The sequence below is a fragment of the Tiliqua scincoides genome, chromosome 1 (genome assembly GCF_035046505.1).
Source record: "Tiliqua scincoides isolate rTilSci1 chromosome 1, rTilSci1.hap2, whole genome shotgun sequence".
In the NCBI taxonomy this organism is placed as follows: Eukaryota; Metazoa; Chordata; class Lepidosauria; order Squamata; family Scincidae; genus Tiliqua; species Tiliqua scincoides.
This window is the reverse complement of record NC_089821.1, coordinates 283,681,064-283,700,826: the sequence shown is the minus strand read 5'-3', so window position 1 is coordinate 283,700,826 and position 19,763 is coordinate 283,681,064. Positions and strand designations below refer to the sequence as shown.

General features: G+C 45.0%; 1 protein-coding gene across 1 annotated transcript; it reads right to left on the bottom strand.

Moving 5' to 3' along the window:
• Positions 1–41: 41 nt before the first annotated feature.
• EIF2B2 (eukaryotic translation initiation factor 2B subunit beta) lies at positions 42–8,602 on the bottom strand. Its single transcript, XM_066627343.1, has 8 exons — positions 8,379–8,602; positions 6,414–6,534; positions 6,020–6,168; positions 5,235–5,398; positions 4,438–4,533; positions 3,490–3,627; positions 2,125–2,191; positions 42–327 (listed from the first exon to the last, which is right to left on the bottom strand). Exons 1-8 carry the CDS (start codon positions 8,536–8,538, stop codon positions 170–172), a joined length of 1,053 nt encoding a protein of 350 aa, XP_066483440.1. The 5' UTR covers positions 8,539–8,602; the 3' UTR covers positions 42–169.
• Between the last annotated feature and the right edge of the window lie 11,161 nt (positions 8,603–19,763).

Below are 19,763 nucleotides of genomic sequence, written 5' to 3'. Positions count from 1 at the left end.
AGTATTCTTGCGTAATGTAAGAAGCCTGCTCAGAGAAAATCTCTTTTGAAGATTCCAGGAATCTTTTGAAGATTCCAGGTTCTCCTGCTTAATATTTATTTAGCAGTTTCTTCATAGAAAACAAAGTACACATTATTCTGTGATTATAAATTGTCATTAACTCAGCAGCTTAAAGTTCACGGTCATCTGGGTGATATAGTTCACTCATGAGACGATAGATGTAGGAAGGAGCATTGCCTCCAATGTTTGAGATGAAGAGGGTGATAAGTTCTGGAGGAACGTAGTCAAAGACTGGACAGTGAACATTGACCTTTGACAGAATCTCTCCTGAAAGAAAAATATTCACACAATTGAAAAGTGAGCAGTAGAAGAAAATGAAAAGCAGTTTCACATTACACAGTGTTATGACACATAACCATCAGTGAAAGAACTGTTGTTCAGTACACCCTGTAGCTACCAGCAAAACTGATAGCAACCAAGCTTTCCAGTTGCACACTTATTATTGAAAGGTGAAATATAGAACAGTTGTGAAGCACATTCCTAAGCTTGTTTACTCAGAAGAAAATCTCACAGAGTTCATCAATAGGAATAATTTAGGATTTAAGTATTAAGTGTTCTGTAGTGTCCTTTCAGGTCCTCAAACTAAATCTTCCATGTACTGTAACAGAAATCTTAGCCTGAATGTTAGACAAAGACACAGCCTCCTTTAAATAGGCAATTTGATGGACTGGTTCTTATGAAAACAGGAATTGGAGCATTAAAAAAGTAGCAAACATGAGAAAAAGAATAATTCCTCATTCATAATATCCTTGAGAAGGGAAGATAAAGGGGCTGTGTTCCTTTAAAATGATATCTGAATATAGAACCCATCAAAGTTTACACTCAATTTCTTAAGCTGAATTCATGATTTTCTATCAAACACATTGCGTTAAAGCTGCTTTTCTAAGCAACAGTATGAAGCTGGGGCAAAAGTGTGACACAACAGGCTGTGTTTATGATTATGCAAATTATGGATATTAAATTATGTCAACCAAAGAGCTTGGACATCTAGAGCCCAATCCTATCCAACTCTCCAGCATCAATGCAGCCCTGACATAAGGGAACCATTTGTTCCCTTATTTGGAGGAGGCCTCCATGATTACCCTCACTGCAGGATGCAGTGCACAACCCTTTGGCATAGCTGCATCAGTGCTAAAAAGTTGGATATGCTTGAGCCCTTACTTTTCCTCTCATGGCAAAACACTGTTCCATCCAGTAACCCTTATTTTTGGACATTTTTGTCTTCAAGTAGATGAGCTCGGTTATTGTCCTCACCCATACAGAAAGAGTGAAACTAAAAATCTTCAATTTGGGGGATGTAAATTGTGTGCTACAAAAGGCATGTGGGCTGAATGAACAGAGCTTTTTGATTAGGCTCTGGGTAGCAGAAAGACTCTTTAACTGCAAACAGATACATTTTAATTTTTAATTAACTAATCACAACTGATTAGTATGCATAGTTCATGTTATAATTTTGAAATGTGGAAATTTTATTTTAATTAATGATTTCAATGAGCCCTTTACTTTGCAATTTAAATTGCCTTGATTTAAATCAGTCCATCTTGGAAATAAACAATAAGAGAAACATTGATAATTCCATACATTCCTACTACATGTGCAGTATACAACTTCTCAAGTAGCAGTTGTTACTTTCAGATACAGGATGCCAAGCTGCTTGTCTAACCTGATATCAAAGTTCTTACATTTTCCCTGAAGAAAAATATTGAATGGAAACCTGACAAATAGAAGTTGTTTTCAACAGCTGTGTAATATCTCATTAAAACCAGTATAGGCTAGAAACTTTAGCACACTTTTATGATGGAACGCTGTGTCCACATTCCACCAGCCTAAACACACTGCACAGATCCAAGTGCATGAGTCAGAGGAGAGCATGCAGAGAGCAAACTCTGCTATTTCTTCAGGCAGACAAGTGGTAATTCTCTAGGTAGTTTCAGAATATAAGCCTGAAATTATAATGCTGCTCATTCTGTATGAGACCTTAATACCTCCGAATTCCAGAGTCCTTAGGAGGGGCCTACAAGATAGCTTCCTCTTAAAAATCCCTTATGAACAAAGGATTCTTACCTTCTGTGAAAGGCAACACTTCCTGAGGAGAGACAAACTTGTGGAATGAGTCATCTTCATTAAGAAACTGGAATTAAAAACAGCAAATGCAACATCATCCAAGAGACATAACAGGGTATATGTCCTTTCACCCACTGTTCCCTGTAAGCTATGCACAGCCACAGTTTAGGTCCTGCGCTGCTTCTCTCAATGGTCCAGGCAAACTATGCACAAAAATGTAAGAAGAGCTCTGCTGGATCAAGCCAAAGGCCCACCTGATCCTGTATCCTGTTTCCCACTGTAGCTCCAACTGCTTCCAGGAAGCCCAGAGGCAAGAAATGAAGGCAAGTAATGCTCCTTTGCTGCAGTTTCCCTGCATCTAGACTTCAGAGGCATACCACCTCAATCTAAAGACAGCCTATAATCCTCATGACTAAAAGCAAATAGCAGACTGCCAGCCCAATCCTGAGCTGCCCAGGGTGTGCAGCTGTGGTGGGGCCAAAAATGGCTGCTGCCGCATCCTGTGCACCCAAGGCAGCTGCCAGCGGCACCTTGGGAGAAGGGGACTTTTGTCCTCTTCCCCCAGGTAAGCACAGTAGCCCTGCAATGGGGCTCCTTGATTCACTGCCAACCCAAAGGTCAGTGGTGAATCAAGTGCCTTCATGTCGGGCGGTGAGCCCAACACGGAGACTCTAGATCTGATGAAGCGAAGCTCCACTGGTCCTGCCTCCCTCCCTCCCCCCTCCCCCTGGCATGCCTCCTCCCCACCCTCTCCCCGCCTCCTGCCTCCCTGTAACACCTCCTCCCCGCCCGCCTCCCCCCATGCCCCTGCTTACCTCTCCGCTGGAACGCTAGCACTCGTCCAGCGGTAGGGTCCACAAATGTGCCATAAGGCATGTTGGCAGCAGTGCACACTGACGGTAAGCCGGCGCACCGAGCCCATGATTGGACTCTACATTAGCACTGATGGGCTTAGTTTTGGTTTAATAAATAGCCATACCCACCATAACCACAAATCAGAACTGTGCCAGCTCTCTTAACCACCCACCCCATGTTCTGTGTCCCTGCCACTAATCCAGTTGCTATTAACTAAAGAAAAACTAAGCCTACTAGAACCATAATGCTTTAAACAGCTTGTGTAGTTTTGGCCCTAAACAGTGATATGAATAGCAGCCAGTAGAACAGAGGAAGACAAGTTCATTGATACTGCTACCGTGAAGTCCCCTATCTCCTCTCCAAAACATGCTGGAATTCTGCTACTCATAGAAAAGATATTTAGTAGTCTACACAGATTTTGATTTATCTTTGTGCTGTATCTCTGCACCTTTTGATAATTTTGGCACCCTCTGATCACAGAGATACTGGTCAAACAGTTACTGGAATTACCTGTGGTGTGAGCTTGAACATGGGTGCACAAACAATGAGCGGTGTAGAATGATGTTTGGCTGCCAATGCCAAGGTATGAGTGCCACTGACAGCTATCAATGCACCATTGGCCAAGATAGTCTTTGTCCCAATGATAACCTGGAAAATACAAATGAATACTAAGAAACAGAGTATCACTGGCAGTTAGACATTTCCAATCTGGTGACATGAGATAACATGAAAATGATTGACAAGTATTCCTAACAACTACATGAGCTTGAACAATTTACTAGGAAGAAAAGAAAAATAATTTTGGCTGCGACAGAATGTTTTCACTGTCATTTGGATCCCAGAACCTTGTGCAGACAAGCATCCCACTTTAGCCTCCTATTTCCACCTCCCTAGGAGGTAAAAGCAGTATGAGAAGCTGTTTCTTAAGAAGTCACTAAAACCAACTTAAAGTGTATTCTAATCTACACAATAAAAACATTGACTTCTCCAAAACAGAAACTTCATATTCATTCAGACACTAGTCTTTAGTGGACTCAGGAAATGTTTTTCAGTTAAGCATTGCATCAATTCAGCTTCCCAGTTTTCATTCATTATCCAAATCAGAAAAAGGAGATCTAGAGTCTTAAGTCATAGAGAGTGAAAATAGTCTTGAGGGTGCTTAACTGCTCTAATTCCTATTTGCATGTAGTTGTACCAAAACATTTTTTCCTATGACTCTATTAAACTCAACATGTTTTGTGACATACTACATGTAAATTTATTTATTTTGATATATATACAGCTTTATGAACCTATTTTTTTGTTGAACAACACTATAGAAATTTTCTTAATAAGTATTAAAATTCCTCTTAGACTGGAGTCCCTCCTACATCCATCATACCTTTTCAAAACTGCCAATGACTGTGTATTGGTTTCTCTTTAAGACAGAGGTAAGCCCAGCTGCCCCATCATACCAACCTTGTTAACTCGAGACATGACAGCAAAGATGGCTGCATCACTCATGACAGTAGTTTCTATATCCTCCTTAGCCAAAGAGACAGCCATTTCATGACCCTGCATAAGAAGTGAAGATTTTCATAAGAGGGGCCAGGCAAGTAAAGTTTATGAGCTTTTCTGAGGTTCCATAGACACACAGTTCACATAATCAAACTACTTATACTAATGACCACTTTATCAACAGTACCCAGATAGACACCTAAGCATGATAGCAATAAATCTCTTAATCCCAGTATCTGGTAGCCAGAAGTCTGAAAAGAGAGGTGTGCTTTCAGCTATCATGGCTTATCACTGACATTCATTCATCTCTAACACTTAAAAAAAACAAACTTCTTCCTAATTGCCATTACAGGAACTTGTGGCAACAGGCAGAGTGTGCACTGCATGAAGAAATGCTTTCTTATAATTGCCTATCAGTTCCTGTAGATGAGCATGAATTTGTCTGTGAATGACAGTATGTTCTAATATTACATTATAATTCTATAATTATAGTTCACTTTTTTCTAAGATTTTCCCAGCTGTTTGACTATAAGAAAATTACCCTAACTGGCAAAGCAACGCACAAAGGAATGCTCTGGAGGTAATTGTTTGAAGCAGCTTCCACCTGTTAGGAAAGACAGAAAACTTTTCCTAGCACTCTTTCCACAGCCCACACATTCCCCCATAGTGGGGAAAAAATTATTTTGTGTTTATACATGAAGACAGAGCTCCTCAGTAAGCACTGAACACAAATGTGAAGCCAAGGAAGAGGTTCTTACCTGGCAGAAGGGCGCACACTCAGCCACAATGACATGGAATTTCCTCTTGCGTGCTGCCTCCTTCAGGAAGGCCTCTACTGTGCGTGAATAGCCAATAGTCATGATTACCTCATTGGAATGAATGTGCTCCAGTGCCTGCATGGCAATGTTGTCAGTAGTCCCTTCTGCAAGGGAAAAATAGTTCGGTCACGGGAGGAGAGGCAGGCCCAACACTTCTTTCACAGAGTACTGCATTAACTAGATACAAGGCCAACTGCCAAAACAGGGTGCAAATTCTCACCATTTCCTATCACATCTAAACCTCTAATCTGTGATGTACTGACTGGGCCTTATGGGCATTAAGAAGGAAGAGAGCACATGCATGGAACACACACTATTTGTTGGGAAAAGATCGAAGGTCTGCAGTTATGACAGGTTGAGAGGGCATGATGCCTACTGTAGCCTCATAGTTCTTGCAAAACACAGCTGCAAAATTTTCAGGTTGCGTTCCCACAAATGGTAGCTCCCTTGCTTCCAGTCATAAGTTGAAGGCTACATCTGTGCCACTGATACATTGTACATCTGTGCCAGTGGTACATCTGTGCCACTGATGATGTAATGAGCTCAGGTGTCCTCTTAGATCATTCTAGTAGAAACCAATGTGTTGCCTCTCACTACTGACTTCCTGCAGACCGCTCCACATAGTAATGCAACACTGCATTCTCTACTGGAACTCTTCCTCCTTGGTTTACTAGCTACTGTAGAGTTTCTACAATTTTTTCTAGTATTGTGCTGGTTTATCTCACCTAGTTCAATCAACAGCTCACTAATTGCTTCAATTATATTGGCTCTGAGTGGAGGATAGTGGGTATTGAAATCCTCATTGAGACCTTCAGAAGTCAGAAGTTTGTGCAGTGACTCCTGCTGGTCACTCTCTTCACTACGTCCTCGAAGTCTGTGGAAAGAACAGAATCTTTCAAACTGAGAAAGAAACAAAGAAAACATTGCCCCAACTGAAGTCTAGCCAACACCATGCTGGATTAGGAGGAGAATGAAGCTTTCCACTTCCCATCCCATCCTGCCTGGACTCAATAGCTGGGGAACAGAGCTGAGAAGACTGATGAAAGGCAAAAATTACATTACCAAAAAAAATCCTCTCAGAAGGGTATAAAAACACATGATAAACAGAACCAACTTTACCTGCCATACTCCTCACGAATTATCTTCAGCACCCGTCTCACCATGTTACCCACAGTGGTCTCAGAGGGCTGGGCTGCAGTCATTCGCCGCCCTTCTTTACGGATTAGTTCCATCAACTCTCCTGAAATGAGCAGAAGATGACCTGAGAACTCTTCTCTTTAAAAGTGCAGAATTTACTCACTAAACATCATATCTCCTCCCACAACACCACATCTTCAGGTCCCCTTGGGTCCCCTTAGGACAGTGGTTCCCATACTTTTTTGACTGACAGCACTCTTGACCTACTGGACCATTGGTCATGGCTTCCCATTAGGGCTACAATTCTATACATTGTTTAGGGTGGCGGATTTTTCATGAGGAGTCTGTGACTCCCCTGACTCGTTTCCAATGCTGCCCAGGGAGCCACAGCTCACAATCTGGGAACCTTAGGGGGAGAAAGGAAGGACAAGAATATGGTAAATAAAACATTTCAGCATAGTTGTTAATTTGCTGCTTGACACAGCTCAACGCAGTTGGCAGACTCACACAGGCTGTGTGGTGTATTGCATTGCCTTCCTACTTTTTGCATGGGGGTTGTCATGGGGGGAGGGCTGGGCATACAGTGCATCAGTAATTCAAATTAGTAAATTTCTTACATTTACATCAAAATGTTCAAATCAGAATTAGGTGACACACCTAGAAATAAGCTCCTGCACAGAGCTTCTGTACTTTTTAAGAACTGTGTAGAAGAGAGATATTTGACAGGTGCAATTTGCCTCATGGGGCAAGAGAAATTACAGTTGCAATATAACTGCAAAAATTAGAGCTTTGACCGAGTTCTTAAAAGGCACCAAATACCTATGCTTCCATTGCATCTGGTCATTGTGGGTGGAAAGAAAAATTGTGTGTAGCGGGATCACATATTAAAAGCCAGTGTAGAAAAGTGTGCCAGACTAGGGAAGAAGACCAAGGTACAAATCCCTACAGTGGTATGACTGTTTACAGCAGTTTCGGATGCTGATACCAGTGTTTTGAGAATGTGACTGTAGTTCAGCAGATGAGCACATGCTTTGCATGCAAAAGTTCCTAGCCAGGTTCCATCCCCAGCTTTTCCAGATAGGAATAAGGAAAGAGCCCTGCCTGAAACGTGGGTGAGCTGCTGCCACCATAAGAAAAGTTCAGCTGGATCAGGCCAAAAGATCATCTAGTGCAGCCTCCTGTATCTCTGGCCCACCAGATGCTTCAGGGAGCATACAAAACAACAAGAGACCTGCATCATGGTGCCCTCCCTTGCATCTGGCATTCTTGAGATAGCCTACTTCCAAAACCAGGAGGTTGCACATTCCCAAAACGGCTTGTAACCTGTGGTGAACTTTTCCTCCAGAAATCTGTCCAAACCCCTTTAAAGACATCCAGGCCAGGTGCCATCAGCACATCCTGTGGCAAGGAGTTCCACAGACCAATTACATGCTGGTTAAGAAATATTTTCTTTTCTCTGTGCTAACTCTCCCAACACTCAATTTGAGTGGATGTCCCCTGGTTCTGGTGTGAGAGGGGAAAGGGTGTCTTTCTATTCACTCTATCCATCCCCTGCACGATTTCCCACAAGGATACCACTCAGTGTGGACAACGTTTAAAGACCGTCTCAGAACCCAATCTTATGCATGTCTACTCAGACACAGGTCCCATTAGAGTTAATGGAGCTTACTCCCAAGTAAGTGAGGATAGGACTGCAGCCAGAGAGCCCAATCCTCTGCATGTCTACTCAGGAGTAAGACCCATTCTAGTCACAGGGCCTTACTCCCACGTAAGTGAGCACAGGACTGCAGCCTGACTCAGCAGGCGGCGGTTGGTTTCTCAGGGACAACGTGGTGAGGCGACCCAACGTAGGCCTCGAGGGTCTACCACCCTTCATCTCCCGCGGGGGCTGCGCGGGGGCTTCAGGCGCCGCAGCAGCCTGGGGGCGACGGAGGCTCCGCTCTTCACCTGCGTTGTCCCAGCGCCCGTTCGCCACTATCCTCCGCAGCAGCCCCACCGTGTGCCGGGCAGCCTCCTCCGAGCGCGGCTGATCCCGACCTCGCTTCAACAACGCCACGAAGTCCTCGATCTGCCCGGAGAGCTCACACTCCTTCCTCGCCGCCGACATCGCGGCGACCGGGAGCGGAGAAGCCGGCCGGAACTGCTCGCTCCCGGAACGAAAGGAACCACGGACACCAGGGGCGGCCGGACCCTCTCGGACCCACTTCCGGCCAAGTCCCCTCCCATTGGCCCAACGGCCCAGCCTGTTCGGAGCCAGGAATGGCAGGAGGGGGCGGGACTTATCTCATGGGTGTGGGGGAGGGGCTGTGTCGTGATGGTGTGAGAGAAAGGAGTGGGGCCTCTCTAGGAACCTCCCTAGGCTCCAACTCTATGTATTGCCTGGGATGTCAGGAGCCATGAGGTCCTCCCCCGCTCTTTGTGGTTCCAAAATCAAGGATGCTGCTCTTCTCCTGGCACAGACTTAGCAATGCATTGACTGACTGACTGACAGACTGCCTAATTAATTGACTGACTGATTAATTGATAGACTGATTGATTGACAGATTAATTGACAGATTAATTGATTGACAGATTGACTGACTAATTAATTGATTGATTGATTGATTGATTGACTGATTGATTGAGAAATTTATATCCCACCTTTTCCAAGGTGTGAAGTGCACTGTTGTCTCGTAAGGAGCTTCTTTTCATTTAAAAACAGCAACCACCAAAGACCAGTTGAATCATGGAGGTAAAAAGTGTTTAACCCTTTACTTTGCACCACTTTCCCACTGATAAATCACCCCCCTCAGAAGCGGCAGATAGCACTTTGGGGTTAAATAGACATACTGCAGGTGGGGGAGTTTCACCAGGAAACATGGCACAGAAGTAAGGGTTAAGCACCTCTCCCTCACCACTGCTATTCCAGTCTGGGTCAAGCCCAGTGCAGCTGCTATTTTTAAGTGAAAGTATGTCCCCAACCAGGTGCTTCTAACATAATGCCTAGTTTGGCTCTGCATGGTCCCAAACAAGCCTCTCTCTCTGAAACTGCATACGGCACAAAACGTGGAACATTTTGGTTTAACGTGGAACAGTGTGGTTTTTTAAAACAGTGACAAAGGGCCCAAACCTATCCAATTTTCCAGTGCCAGTGCAGCTGTGCAAAGGACTGAGGGCGTGCTTGAGATCGGAACTGTGATCAGGGCAGAGTCGTAAAGTTGCCCCGTCTGCTGCCAGTTATGCCTTATTTCACAGCCTCCCTCCAGCCCAATCCTAACCAATTTTCCAGCACCAGTGCAGCCACAATGCAGCCCCATGGTAAGGGTGTTAAATACGAGTTACATAGAAGAAAGCATCCATTGGCCATTACAGAGTATTTTGAAAACAAAACAAGAATCAGTATTCCACAAAACATATAGTTTAACCCTCCGAGCTCATTCAATCACACTTTCCCCTCCCACTTTCTCCCCATCTCATCATATCAACTCCATGTTCATTTATTTTATAAATGTATATCCTGTCAGTGACTTACAGCAATTAAAACTGTATAAAACCAAAATTGGGCAATAATAAAATTGCACATTAAAAAGACACTATCAATTATGGGGAATGGTCAGCACATTCTTTTTCAAGATACGTGTACTGATATATCATGAAAGGATGAGGTCTGTATTATGGGCAACATTTATCACCAGGATCCCAGAAAATACTTCCAGTTATATGAGCTGAAGATTTGAGGTGAACATGGTGGCAGCTCATTGTTGCTTCCGTAGTGCTATATATTGACTTGAAGCGAGATTTTTGCAAAACAGAAGCAGTTGGTAACCTGGAGTAAGAGAAGGGCTGTATCCTCTGGGAGCCTTTTTTGTCCAGCGAGATAAGTTTCTGCAGAGCAAATTTGGAAAGAGTGGGATGAGTCTTCAGCTATACTCCCACCCACAGCTTAATCTTGGCTACTCTCAGGAACTTTGTTATTTTTTACCCATAAGCCCCTTTGGTGAGTGTCTGATCCAAAGAGCAACAATCCCACGATTGCTCATGTGAATGAGCCGTTCTTGAGGTCGTGCTCCTTCCTATACACGTCCATGGAGAGCTTCCTGCTCAGCTCCTGGGTGTCTGCAACCTGATTCTGATTGGTTGGGTTTGTTCCAACGCACTCATTTCTGAGAAGTTTCCCTTGGCCTTGCAGATAGGATGCTACTTGGAGTCGTCTCCAGTCCTGGTCCCCACATTTTTCTTTTCCTCATGTCTAGCATCCATCCTATTGGCGGCAGCATCGGTGTTGGATCAAGGAAGTTGTTATTTCAGCTGGGGGAGGCGGCTGCAGTATAAATTGTCTGAGAAAACCCATCTGGCGCATTCCCAGGGAAGGTTATTGCAACCTTGGCACCAAATGCCCTCAAGAAGCAGAAGGGAGAGAAGTGAGGCAGCAAGAGGAAGGAGTCAGTTCTTCCTTCTAGACACAAGTTGCCTGCTTCCTCTCCCTTCCTCCATAAATCTTGCAGAGACAGCAAAACATGGATTATATTATAAATGGAATTTGATAACAAATGTATATTTCCTTTGAAGCTGAATTGTATGTGTCATTGGTAATACTATTCTTATTTCATGTCATGTAAACAATGCACATGGACTTTGAAGCAAAAGAAAGAGGAACATCCTTGTCCCAGGGAGCCTCCAGTCTAAATTTCAACAGTGGGGGAAACACTGAGAAAGGGAAGGCAGGAGTAACAAGAAAAGGATGTGAACAAACATCTGGATATTTGTACTTAAGTTTTGTTTCAATGGAGAATGAGAACAGGTGGTAAGAACATAAGAAGAGCCCTGCTGGATCAGGCCAAAGGCCCATCTAGTCCAGCTTCTTGTATCTCACAGTGGTGCACCAAATGCTTCAGGGAGCCCACAATGGCAATCTGAGGTAGCCTACCTCTAAAACCAGGAGCTTGTAACCTACCATAATTTGTAACCCATGATGGACTTTTCCTCCAGAAATCTGTCCAATTCCATTTTAAAGGCATCTAAGCAAGATGTTATCACTACTTCCTATAGCAAGGAGTTCCACAAATACACACTGGGTAAAGGAATATTTTCTTTTGTCTGTCCTAACTCTCCCAACACTCAATTTTAGTGGATGTCCCCTGGTTCTGGTGTTATGTGAGAGGGAAAAGAGCATCTCTCTATTCCTTGTATAATTTTGTATGTCTCAATCATGTCCCCCTTGGCCACCTCTTTTCTAGACTGACAAGCCCCAAAGGCTGTAGCCTTTCTCATAAGGAAGGTGTCCCAGCCCAGTAATCATTTTAGGGCGCAATCCTAACCCCTTATGTCAGTGCTTTCCAGCACTGGCATAGCGGTGCCAATGGGACATGTGCTGCATCCTGCAGTTGGGTGTCACTCACGGAGGCCTCCTCAAAGTAAGGGAATGTTTGTTCCTTTACCTTGAAGCTGCACTGCCCTTATGTCAGTGCTTTCCAGCACATAAGGGCAATACAGCTCTGAGGTAAGGGAACAAACATTCCCTTACTTTGAGGAGGCCTCCGTGAATAACACCCAACTGCAGGATGCAGCACATGTCCCATTGGCACCGCTATACCACTCAGGCCATAGGCCCACCAAATGCCCCAGGGAGCACACCAGATAACAAGAGACCTGCATCCTGGTGCCCTCCCTTGCATCTGACATAGCTCATTTCTAAAATCAGGAGGTTGCACATACACATCATGGCTTGTAACCCATAATGGATTTTAATATTAGCCATTCTCAATACCTTTTCTAATGATCCCAGGCATCCCAAGTGGTCCAGGAGTTTCTCTCACTACAGAAAGGAATCGTCTCTCATTTGCCTGTGCATGTGCTCAAGTAACATGTTAACTTGGTTTCTTGTGCACACTTTTGCACATCCCATATGACTACCACTGTTTTGGATCACAGGAGAAAGTGTACTATTGTTTACACACAACAGTACCACAATAAACCAGACACCATTCAACAATACTTTTAACTTTTTATAATTAATGCTAATTCATTCCAAAGAGGCAGGTAAAGATTGAAGGAAAGTTTGTGCAAGGCAAAGAGACAGAAGGCAAGGCTGGCCCATTCATGAGGCTGACTGAGGGCCCAGTCCTATCCAATTTTCCAGCACCGGTGCAGCCGCAATGCAGCCCCAAGGTAAGAGAACAAATGTTCCCTTCCCTTAAGGAGGCCTCTGTGACTGCCTTCCTACCACATGATGCAGTGCATGTCCCATTGGCACAGTTGCACCAGCACTGGAAAATTGGATAGGATTGGGCCCCAAGGCAGTTGCCTCAGGCAGCAGATTGGTAGGGGGCTCCCACCTCCATCCACTCACTCATCTCCACTGCTCCTCCCTCTCCCCCACACGCTGGACTGGAAACAAAGCAGAAGAGGGATGTGGAGGACAAGAGAGTGGTTGGCTAGGGTGTTGCTCTCTAGACCAGGGGTGTCAAACATAAGGCCTGGGTGTTGGACTTCCGTAAATGGAAGTCTTGCCCTAATGAGGAGAATAAAAAGGAACATAAACTTTGGCAAAAGAAATGTAAGAAGGTGATACGGGAGGCCAAGCGAGACTATGAGGAACGCATGGCCAGAAACATTAAGGGGAATAATAAAAGCTTCAAATACGTTAGAAGCAGGAAACCCGCCAGAGAAGCGGTTGGCCCTCTGGATGGTGAGGGAGGGAAAGGGGAGATAAAAGGAGACTTAGAGATGGCAGAGAAATTAAATGAGTTCTTTGCATCTGTCTTCACGGCAGAAGACCTCGGGCAGATACCGCTGCCCGAACGGCCCCTCCTAACCGAGGAGTTAAGTCAGATAGAGGTTAAAAGAGAAGATGTTTCAGACCTCATTGATAAACTAAAGATCAATAAGTCACCGGGCCCTGATGGCATCCACCCAAGAGTTATTAAGGAACTGAAGAATGAAGTTGCAGATCTCTTGACTAAGGTATGCAACTTGTCCCTCAAAATGGCCACGGTGCCAGAAGATCAGAGGATAGCAAATGTCACGCCTATTTTTAAAAAGGGAAAGAGGGGGGACCCGGGAAACGATAGGCCGGTCAACCTAACATCCATACCGGGTAAGATGGTGGAATGCCTCATCAAAGATAGGATATCAAAACACATAGACGAACAGGCCTTGCTGAGGGAGAGTCAGCATGGCTTCTGTAAGGGTAAGTCTTGCCTCACGAACCTTATAGAATTCTTTGAAAAGGTCAACAGGCATGTGGATGTGGGAGAACCCATGGACATTATCTATCTGGACTTTCAGAAGGCGTTCGACACGGTCCCTCACCAAAGGCTATTGAAAAAACTCCACAGTCAGGGAATTAGAGGACAGGTCCTCTCATGGATTGAGAACTGGTTGGAGGCCAGGAAGCAGAGAGTGGGTGTTAATGGGCAATTTTCACAATGGAGAGAGGTGAAAAGCGGTGTGCCCCAAGGATCTGTCCTGGGACCGGTGCTTTTCAACCTCTTCATAAATGACCTGGAGACAGGGTTGAGCAGTGAGGTGGCTACGTTTGCAGAAGACACCAAACTTTTCCGAGGGGTGAAGACCAGAAGTGATTGTGAGGAGCTCCAGAAGGATCTCTCCAGACTGGCAGAATGGGCAGCAAAATGGCAGATGCGCTTCAATGTCAGTAAGTGTAAAGTCATGCACATTGGGGCAAAAAATCAAAACTTTAGATATAGGCTGATGGGTTCTGAGCTGTCTGTGACAGATCAGGAGAGAGATCTTGGGGTGGTGGTGGACAGGTCGATGAAAGTGTCGACCCAATGTGCGGCGGCAGTGAAGAAGGCCAATTCTATGCTTGGGATCATTAGGAAGGGTATTGAGAACAAAACAGCTAATATTATAATGCTGTTGTACAAATCGATGGTAAGGCCACACCTGGAGTATTGTGTCCAGTTCTGGTCGCCACATCACAAAAAAGACATAGCGGAAATGGAAAAGGTGCAAAAGAGAGCGACTAAGATGATTACGGGGCTGGGGCACTTTCCTTATGAGGAAAGGCTACGGCGTTTAGGCCTCTTCAGCCTAGAAAAGAGACGCCTGAGGGGGGACATGATTGAGACATACAAAATTATGCAGGGGATGGACAGAGTGGATAGGGAGATGCTCTTTACCCTCTCACATAATACCAGAACCAGGGAACATCCACTAAAATTGAGTGTTGGGCAGGTTAGGACAGACAAAAGAAAATATTTATTTACTCAGCGTGTGGTCAGTCTGTGGAACTCCTTGCCACAGGATGTGGTGCTGGCGTCTAGCCTAGACGCCTTTAAAAGGGGATTGGACAAGTTTCTGGAGGAAAAATCCATTATGGGTTATAAGTCATGATGTGTATGTGCAACCTCCTGATTTTAGAAATGGGCTATGTCAGAATGCCAATGCAAGGGAGGGCACCAGGATGCAGGTCTCTTGTTATCTGGTGTGCTCTCTGGGGCATTTGGTGGGCCACTGTGAGATACAGGAAGCTGGACTAGATGGGCCTATGGCCTGATCCAGTGAGGCTGTTCTTATGTTTCTTATGTTATGTTTCTTATATTGCTGTTTTTACAATAACTGTGCTTGAAGCATGCTAGTAGCAGGCTGGAAACGTCACTTCTGCAGTTTTTCAAGATAAAGAACGTAGCCCTTGTTTCCTTTTCCAATCCAGGAAGTGGGAGGAAAAGAGATTGGTACATTGCCAGGTAAGGGGGGAGCAGCATTGCCCAGACACAAGGTGGTCTTGAGCACCCCCTGACACAGTCTACATATTGCTGGGGATGGTAGACTGAATTTCATATATTGGTTGAAAACAAACAGCCCTAGTGTCATCAGCAAGTTTCTGGTGGGGATATCAGGTGTGAGCCAGTCAGCAGCTGCACAAACCATGGAATCGGAAACAGAAGCAACACTGGGGTCGAATGTGGGAGCAGCAACAAGAAGCCAGAGGAGTCTGTATGATGAGGCTGCAGAGAGGGATGCATGGTCTGTGGTCAGCAGCAGGAAGGAGTCTCTGTGGGGAAAATGCGAGATTTATTTTGGACAGAGCAATACTTCAGGAGCCAAAGCAAATCGGATGGGAAAGAAGCCATTCCTGGCAACCTGGAAGGTTGGGTTGGTAAAGCCAAAAGCAGTTCCTTTTTCTGCAGTTGCTGGAAGATGGAGGGTGTTGCTTAGGCAGCAGAAGCTAAAAGAGTCCTCACCGTGGAGACACTCTGAACTGTTCCTCCTCTCCCTTTAATTCCCAGGGAGTGGGGAGGCACATCCAATTTCCTTTGGCTGGAAGCTCAGACTTAAACCTAACATCTAACAATTTGAAGGCTCTGGAGTTTGTGCAGTTAAAGAGAGAGACCCACCATCTTCAGGAAAAGATATGGAGTGTGGCCAGGAAACAGATGAGGAGAAGTTCAGTTCAAATTTGATGAGGGGCTGAGATGAGTTCAGGCTCCTAAACTCATTGGATTTTTATTCTGCAGAAATCACACCATCACCCTCCCTTAACAGAGATTTAGCTTGAATTAGACAGCCCTTTTTATCCACTGCACAAGAGGCTGCCTTCCCAGAGTTGGAGCCTGTGTGTCCCAAGAGCTTTCCGCTAACTGGCTATATTGGCAACAACAGTAAAGGTCAGTTTATAAGTGGGTCCCACTCTTTTCCCAGGCTGTGTAATCTGCTGTGCTGGCAGAGTTTGCAGAATGGAAAAAAATAATCTCAGAAAGTGGCATCGCTAGGTTGGCTAGACCACATTGCTGGTGTGGTCTACTTGCTGCTGCGCTTCTCTGGGCATGTGCCTGGCTTTGGTGTTGATCTTGAGTTCCTCCGTGACCCAGATAATGCCATGCTGCCATTAAATCTTTCATCTATTTCTGCCACAGCCACCAGGGAAGTTTCTGCCACACACAATGCACCATCATTTACACCTGTGGAATAAAAACCCAAAATGTTATTGAAAATCGGAAAATTTGATTCCCCACCTATCTGCTTGTTTATTTTTTGATCAAATAAACAGAACTGACTGAGAGATGAATGGCAAGAGAAGGAGAGATACCAGACTGCAAGGTCCTTTCCAATCAGTTGGAAGCACAGAAGGAATAAATCTTTTGTCATTCGTTGTGTGCACCAGGAGTGGCTCCCCCCCCCAGTCTTGCAATTCTCTTGCATTTTTCCAGCAATCAAGACTCAAAATGTTGTCACTTCAGCCAAACGAATAGGACATGTTTGTTCTAGTGCAACTGCTGCATGCATATAGTTGCGAGAGAGGTAATGAAAATCAAGATTGTTATGGTATGCAAGAATCAATGGGAACTGAAACGGACTCGTCCTGCAGGGTTGGCCTTGCCATGAAGTGACCTGAGTCATGGGGAGCAGCATTCTTGAAGGGCCACAAATGGTTGAGCCCCCAACCTGCCTGTCCACCACCCTCTCCAGCCTGCTGCTCCACTAGGAGCTCTGATCCTCTTCTGACTTGCTTAGAGCAAGCTGAAAGAAAATCACAGCCGCCCCCTCCTCCCTTTAGCATCACTGCAGCTGCTGGATCAGCCCTAGCATTGAACCCTGTGGAGGAGCCATGAAACATGGTTGCTAGAAAAGTCAGCTATCAGTAAGGGGTAGGGAGAGAAAGCTGGGGGATCTGTGTCTTTGTATGCCCAGGACTTAGAAAAAGAAAATGACTGCATTTCAGAGCCTAGTGCTAGGCAACAAAAGAGCTTGGGCCAAACTTAGGGCAACCAGTTAGAAAAAGTGCTCCAAGACATAGATGTCACTTCTGCATCCATAAGTAAGGCCAGATCTAACTGTTCCATTAAAGGGGAGTGCAGTACCACCTAGAAGTAGTGTCTAACTATATAAGAGAGTGATCATTCTGGGCACAAGTAGCATCCAACTACTATTAGGGAAAGAAATGACGTTCAGGACATAATGGGTATTACACAAGAGCCTGTGCCCAAAGGCTACTGAAGAGCAGGAAGAATGTCAGGAGGGAACGAAGATGGGACAGAGAGAAGGAAGAGAGGGCATGAGGTACATAGGGTGATGCAAGCAGCTATATTGCAAACACAGTGATCCATTCACATTATATACAGCTGTGGCTGTTCCACTGAACAGATGTCTCACAAATGGATGTCCCACATGAGACTTTTTTTCCTGGAAGTGCCACAAATCATCTCCATGATGTAATTTTCTAAGTTTCTGCTTCCTCTTTTCAGTTTTCCATGTCCATCCTCCTCTCTCCCTCTCTTCCTCTCTGCTTTGGCTGCCCACTGTAACATGCTTTCTGATATAACCTCTACATGCTGGAGTAGGGAACTGTCTTTGGAGGAAAGGCTTGCTGTGTTGTAGCAAGGCACATCCTCACAATGTCTTCAGGAGCAGGCAACTGAAGGGCTCCTCAGTGTAGCTTGTATGCACACACAATGATGCAAGACAAATACTGCAAGATTTTCACAATTTATGCTGCACAGTCATGGAGAAGGTGGGTGGGAGAGAGGGCAGGGTTGTGTGATCTCATTCCCCTCATGTGAGTTCATTGTAAAGTGTGAACAAGACTTTTGAGTGCATGTCTTCTTGGAGGTGTTTCTTTCTCATAGACCAGCAATGAAGCTATTCCCCGACTGCCAGGCTACTTGCATGGCAGAATAAGCTTATGCCTCCCCCTACGGAAGGAAAAATACAATATTTTGGGATCCCTCATCTTTTGGAAAGTACAAGGAGCCTCAGGGACAGGGATGAGCCAGGAAAGGGAAGATAGGATCCAAGCACACACTGTGGCCACCAAGATTTGACAGCAAATATGCATTCTTGATTTTTTTTTTGTTCAAATAAAAATGTATTTCCCCCTGTAAATCTGTACCCTTCAAATCGTTCTTTCTATTCCTGCACCCACCCTTTGCTCCCCCTTCCACATCCCTTCAAATTTCCTCTAGCACACATTCCCTGTTATCTTGTTCTGGGTCAATATTATTATGTCTGCTAAAGCCAGCTGCGTGCATATGATAAACAAAGGTGCCAAATTGGGGGCACAAGACTATTGAGTTTCTGTAGCCTGGGCTAGAAACAGTGGATATCAACTATTTCCACCTGGAAGGGTGGGTGCAGGAATTAAAAGGAAAGGGCAGATTAGTGCACAGTGCCCACTACTCACTCAGATCAGTTTTTGGATAATCCTTGGCTCTCTCCCCACATTGGGTGGGAGCTTTCTTGAAGCTACACAATAGCCACATTGTCAGGGAGAAATGGCAGGTACTCCCTCTGGCCTTTGTACAACAAACTCTCTCCCAGAATAGGCAAGTGGACTTGGCAGGACGAGAATCTCCCAGATTTAAGCCTGAGCAGAACCATCTCCATGTGGCACAGTGTCTGACTGAGAGACCCTCCACAACTTTTAGAAAACAGTAATATAGGACCAACCTATGTATATAATGTCACCTGTAGCATGGCCTAAAATTTCCAGTGATGGGAATGGAACTTCAGTGTCCCACAGAGCTCCTCATGACAAGTGAACCCAGAATAAATGATGCAATCAGCAAGCATTTCAGAATGATGCTAAACAAACTGTGCCAATATGTTCAATGTGCATTATTTACACAATTTACACTGTCCAAAATGTGGGGGAAATGTGCAAAGCCAGAGATCTACTTGGAGAGAGACAGCATTTTAATGTTTTTGTGCAGAGGACTCTCAGCCCTGAGTTTTTTACATCCTTCAATTTCATGCACCTGCATCATTTGGGGAAAAGGAATGCCTGTTTACTTCTTAGTGAAGCGGAATCCCTCCATCCCTTGCAGAGCCTGGCTGCTCTTTGGATTGCTCCCTGTGTGCGTCACTGTGACAGCTGCCCTCCTGCACATGCTGCAGGATGTGTGTGCATGCATGCAGTGTTTGACGGCACTGCAAACAGAGTCCTGCCAGACACCCTCAGTCTGCTCTTGCTGTGGTAACAGCCCTGCTCTGCTAGCTGGCATCTGGAGCCTGCTGTTTGTTTTTGTTCAGGCTCAGGACTCTGCAGCCGATTAAGCCAAATTGCCATGGGAACTAGAATTTCTCAGGCTGCCAAACTCCATTCACAGGGTCCACAATAATGGTGAGAGACCTTCCTCTGCTGCAGTTCTGAGACTTGCTTGGTCAGAGACAGCAGGGAGATTTCTGCAAACTCTCCTTGTGACATTGCCCCACATCTTTTTGAGATCCCAGTCATGGGATGAGCCCAAGGTGTATAAGACAGCAGTGAGGGGATCAACACTCTCCTCTCCCAATCTGGCCTGCTATTGTGTCTTAATAGCAGCATTAAGTGCACATATCTGCTGGTGAAGAAGTTCATCACAGCATGGAGATTAACAGGCAATAAAATTT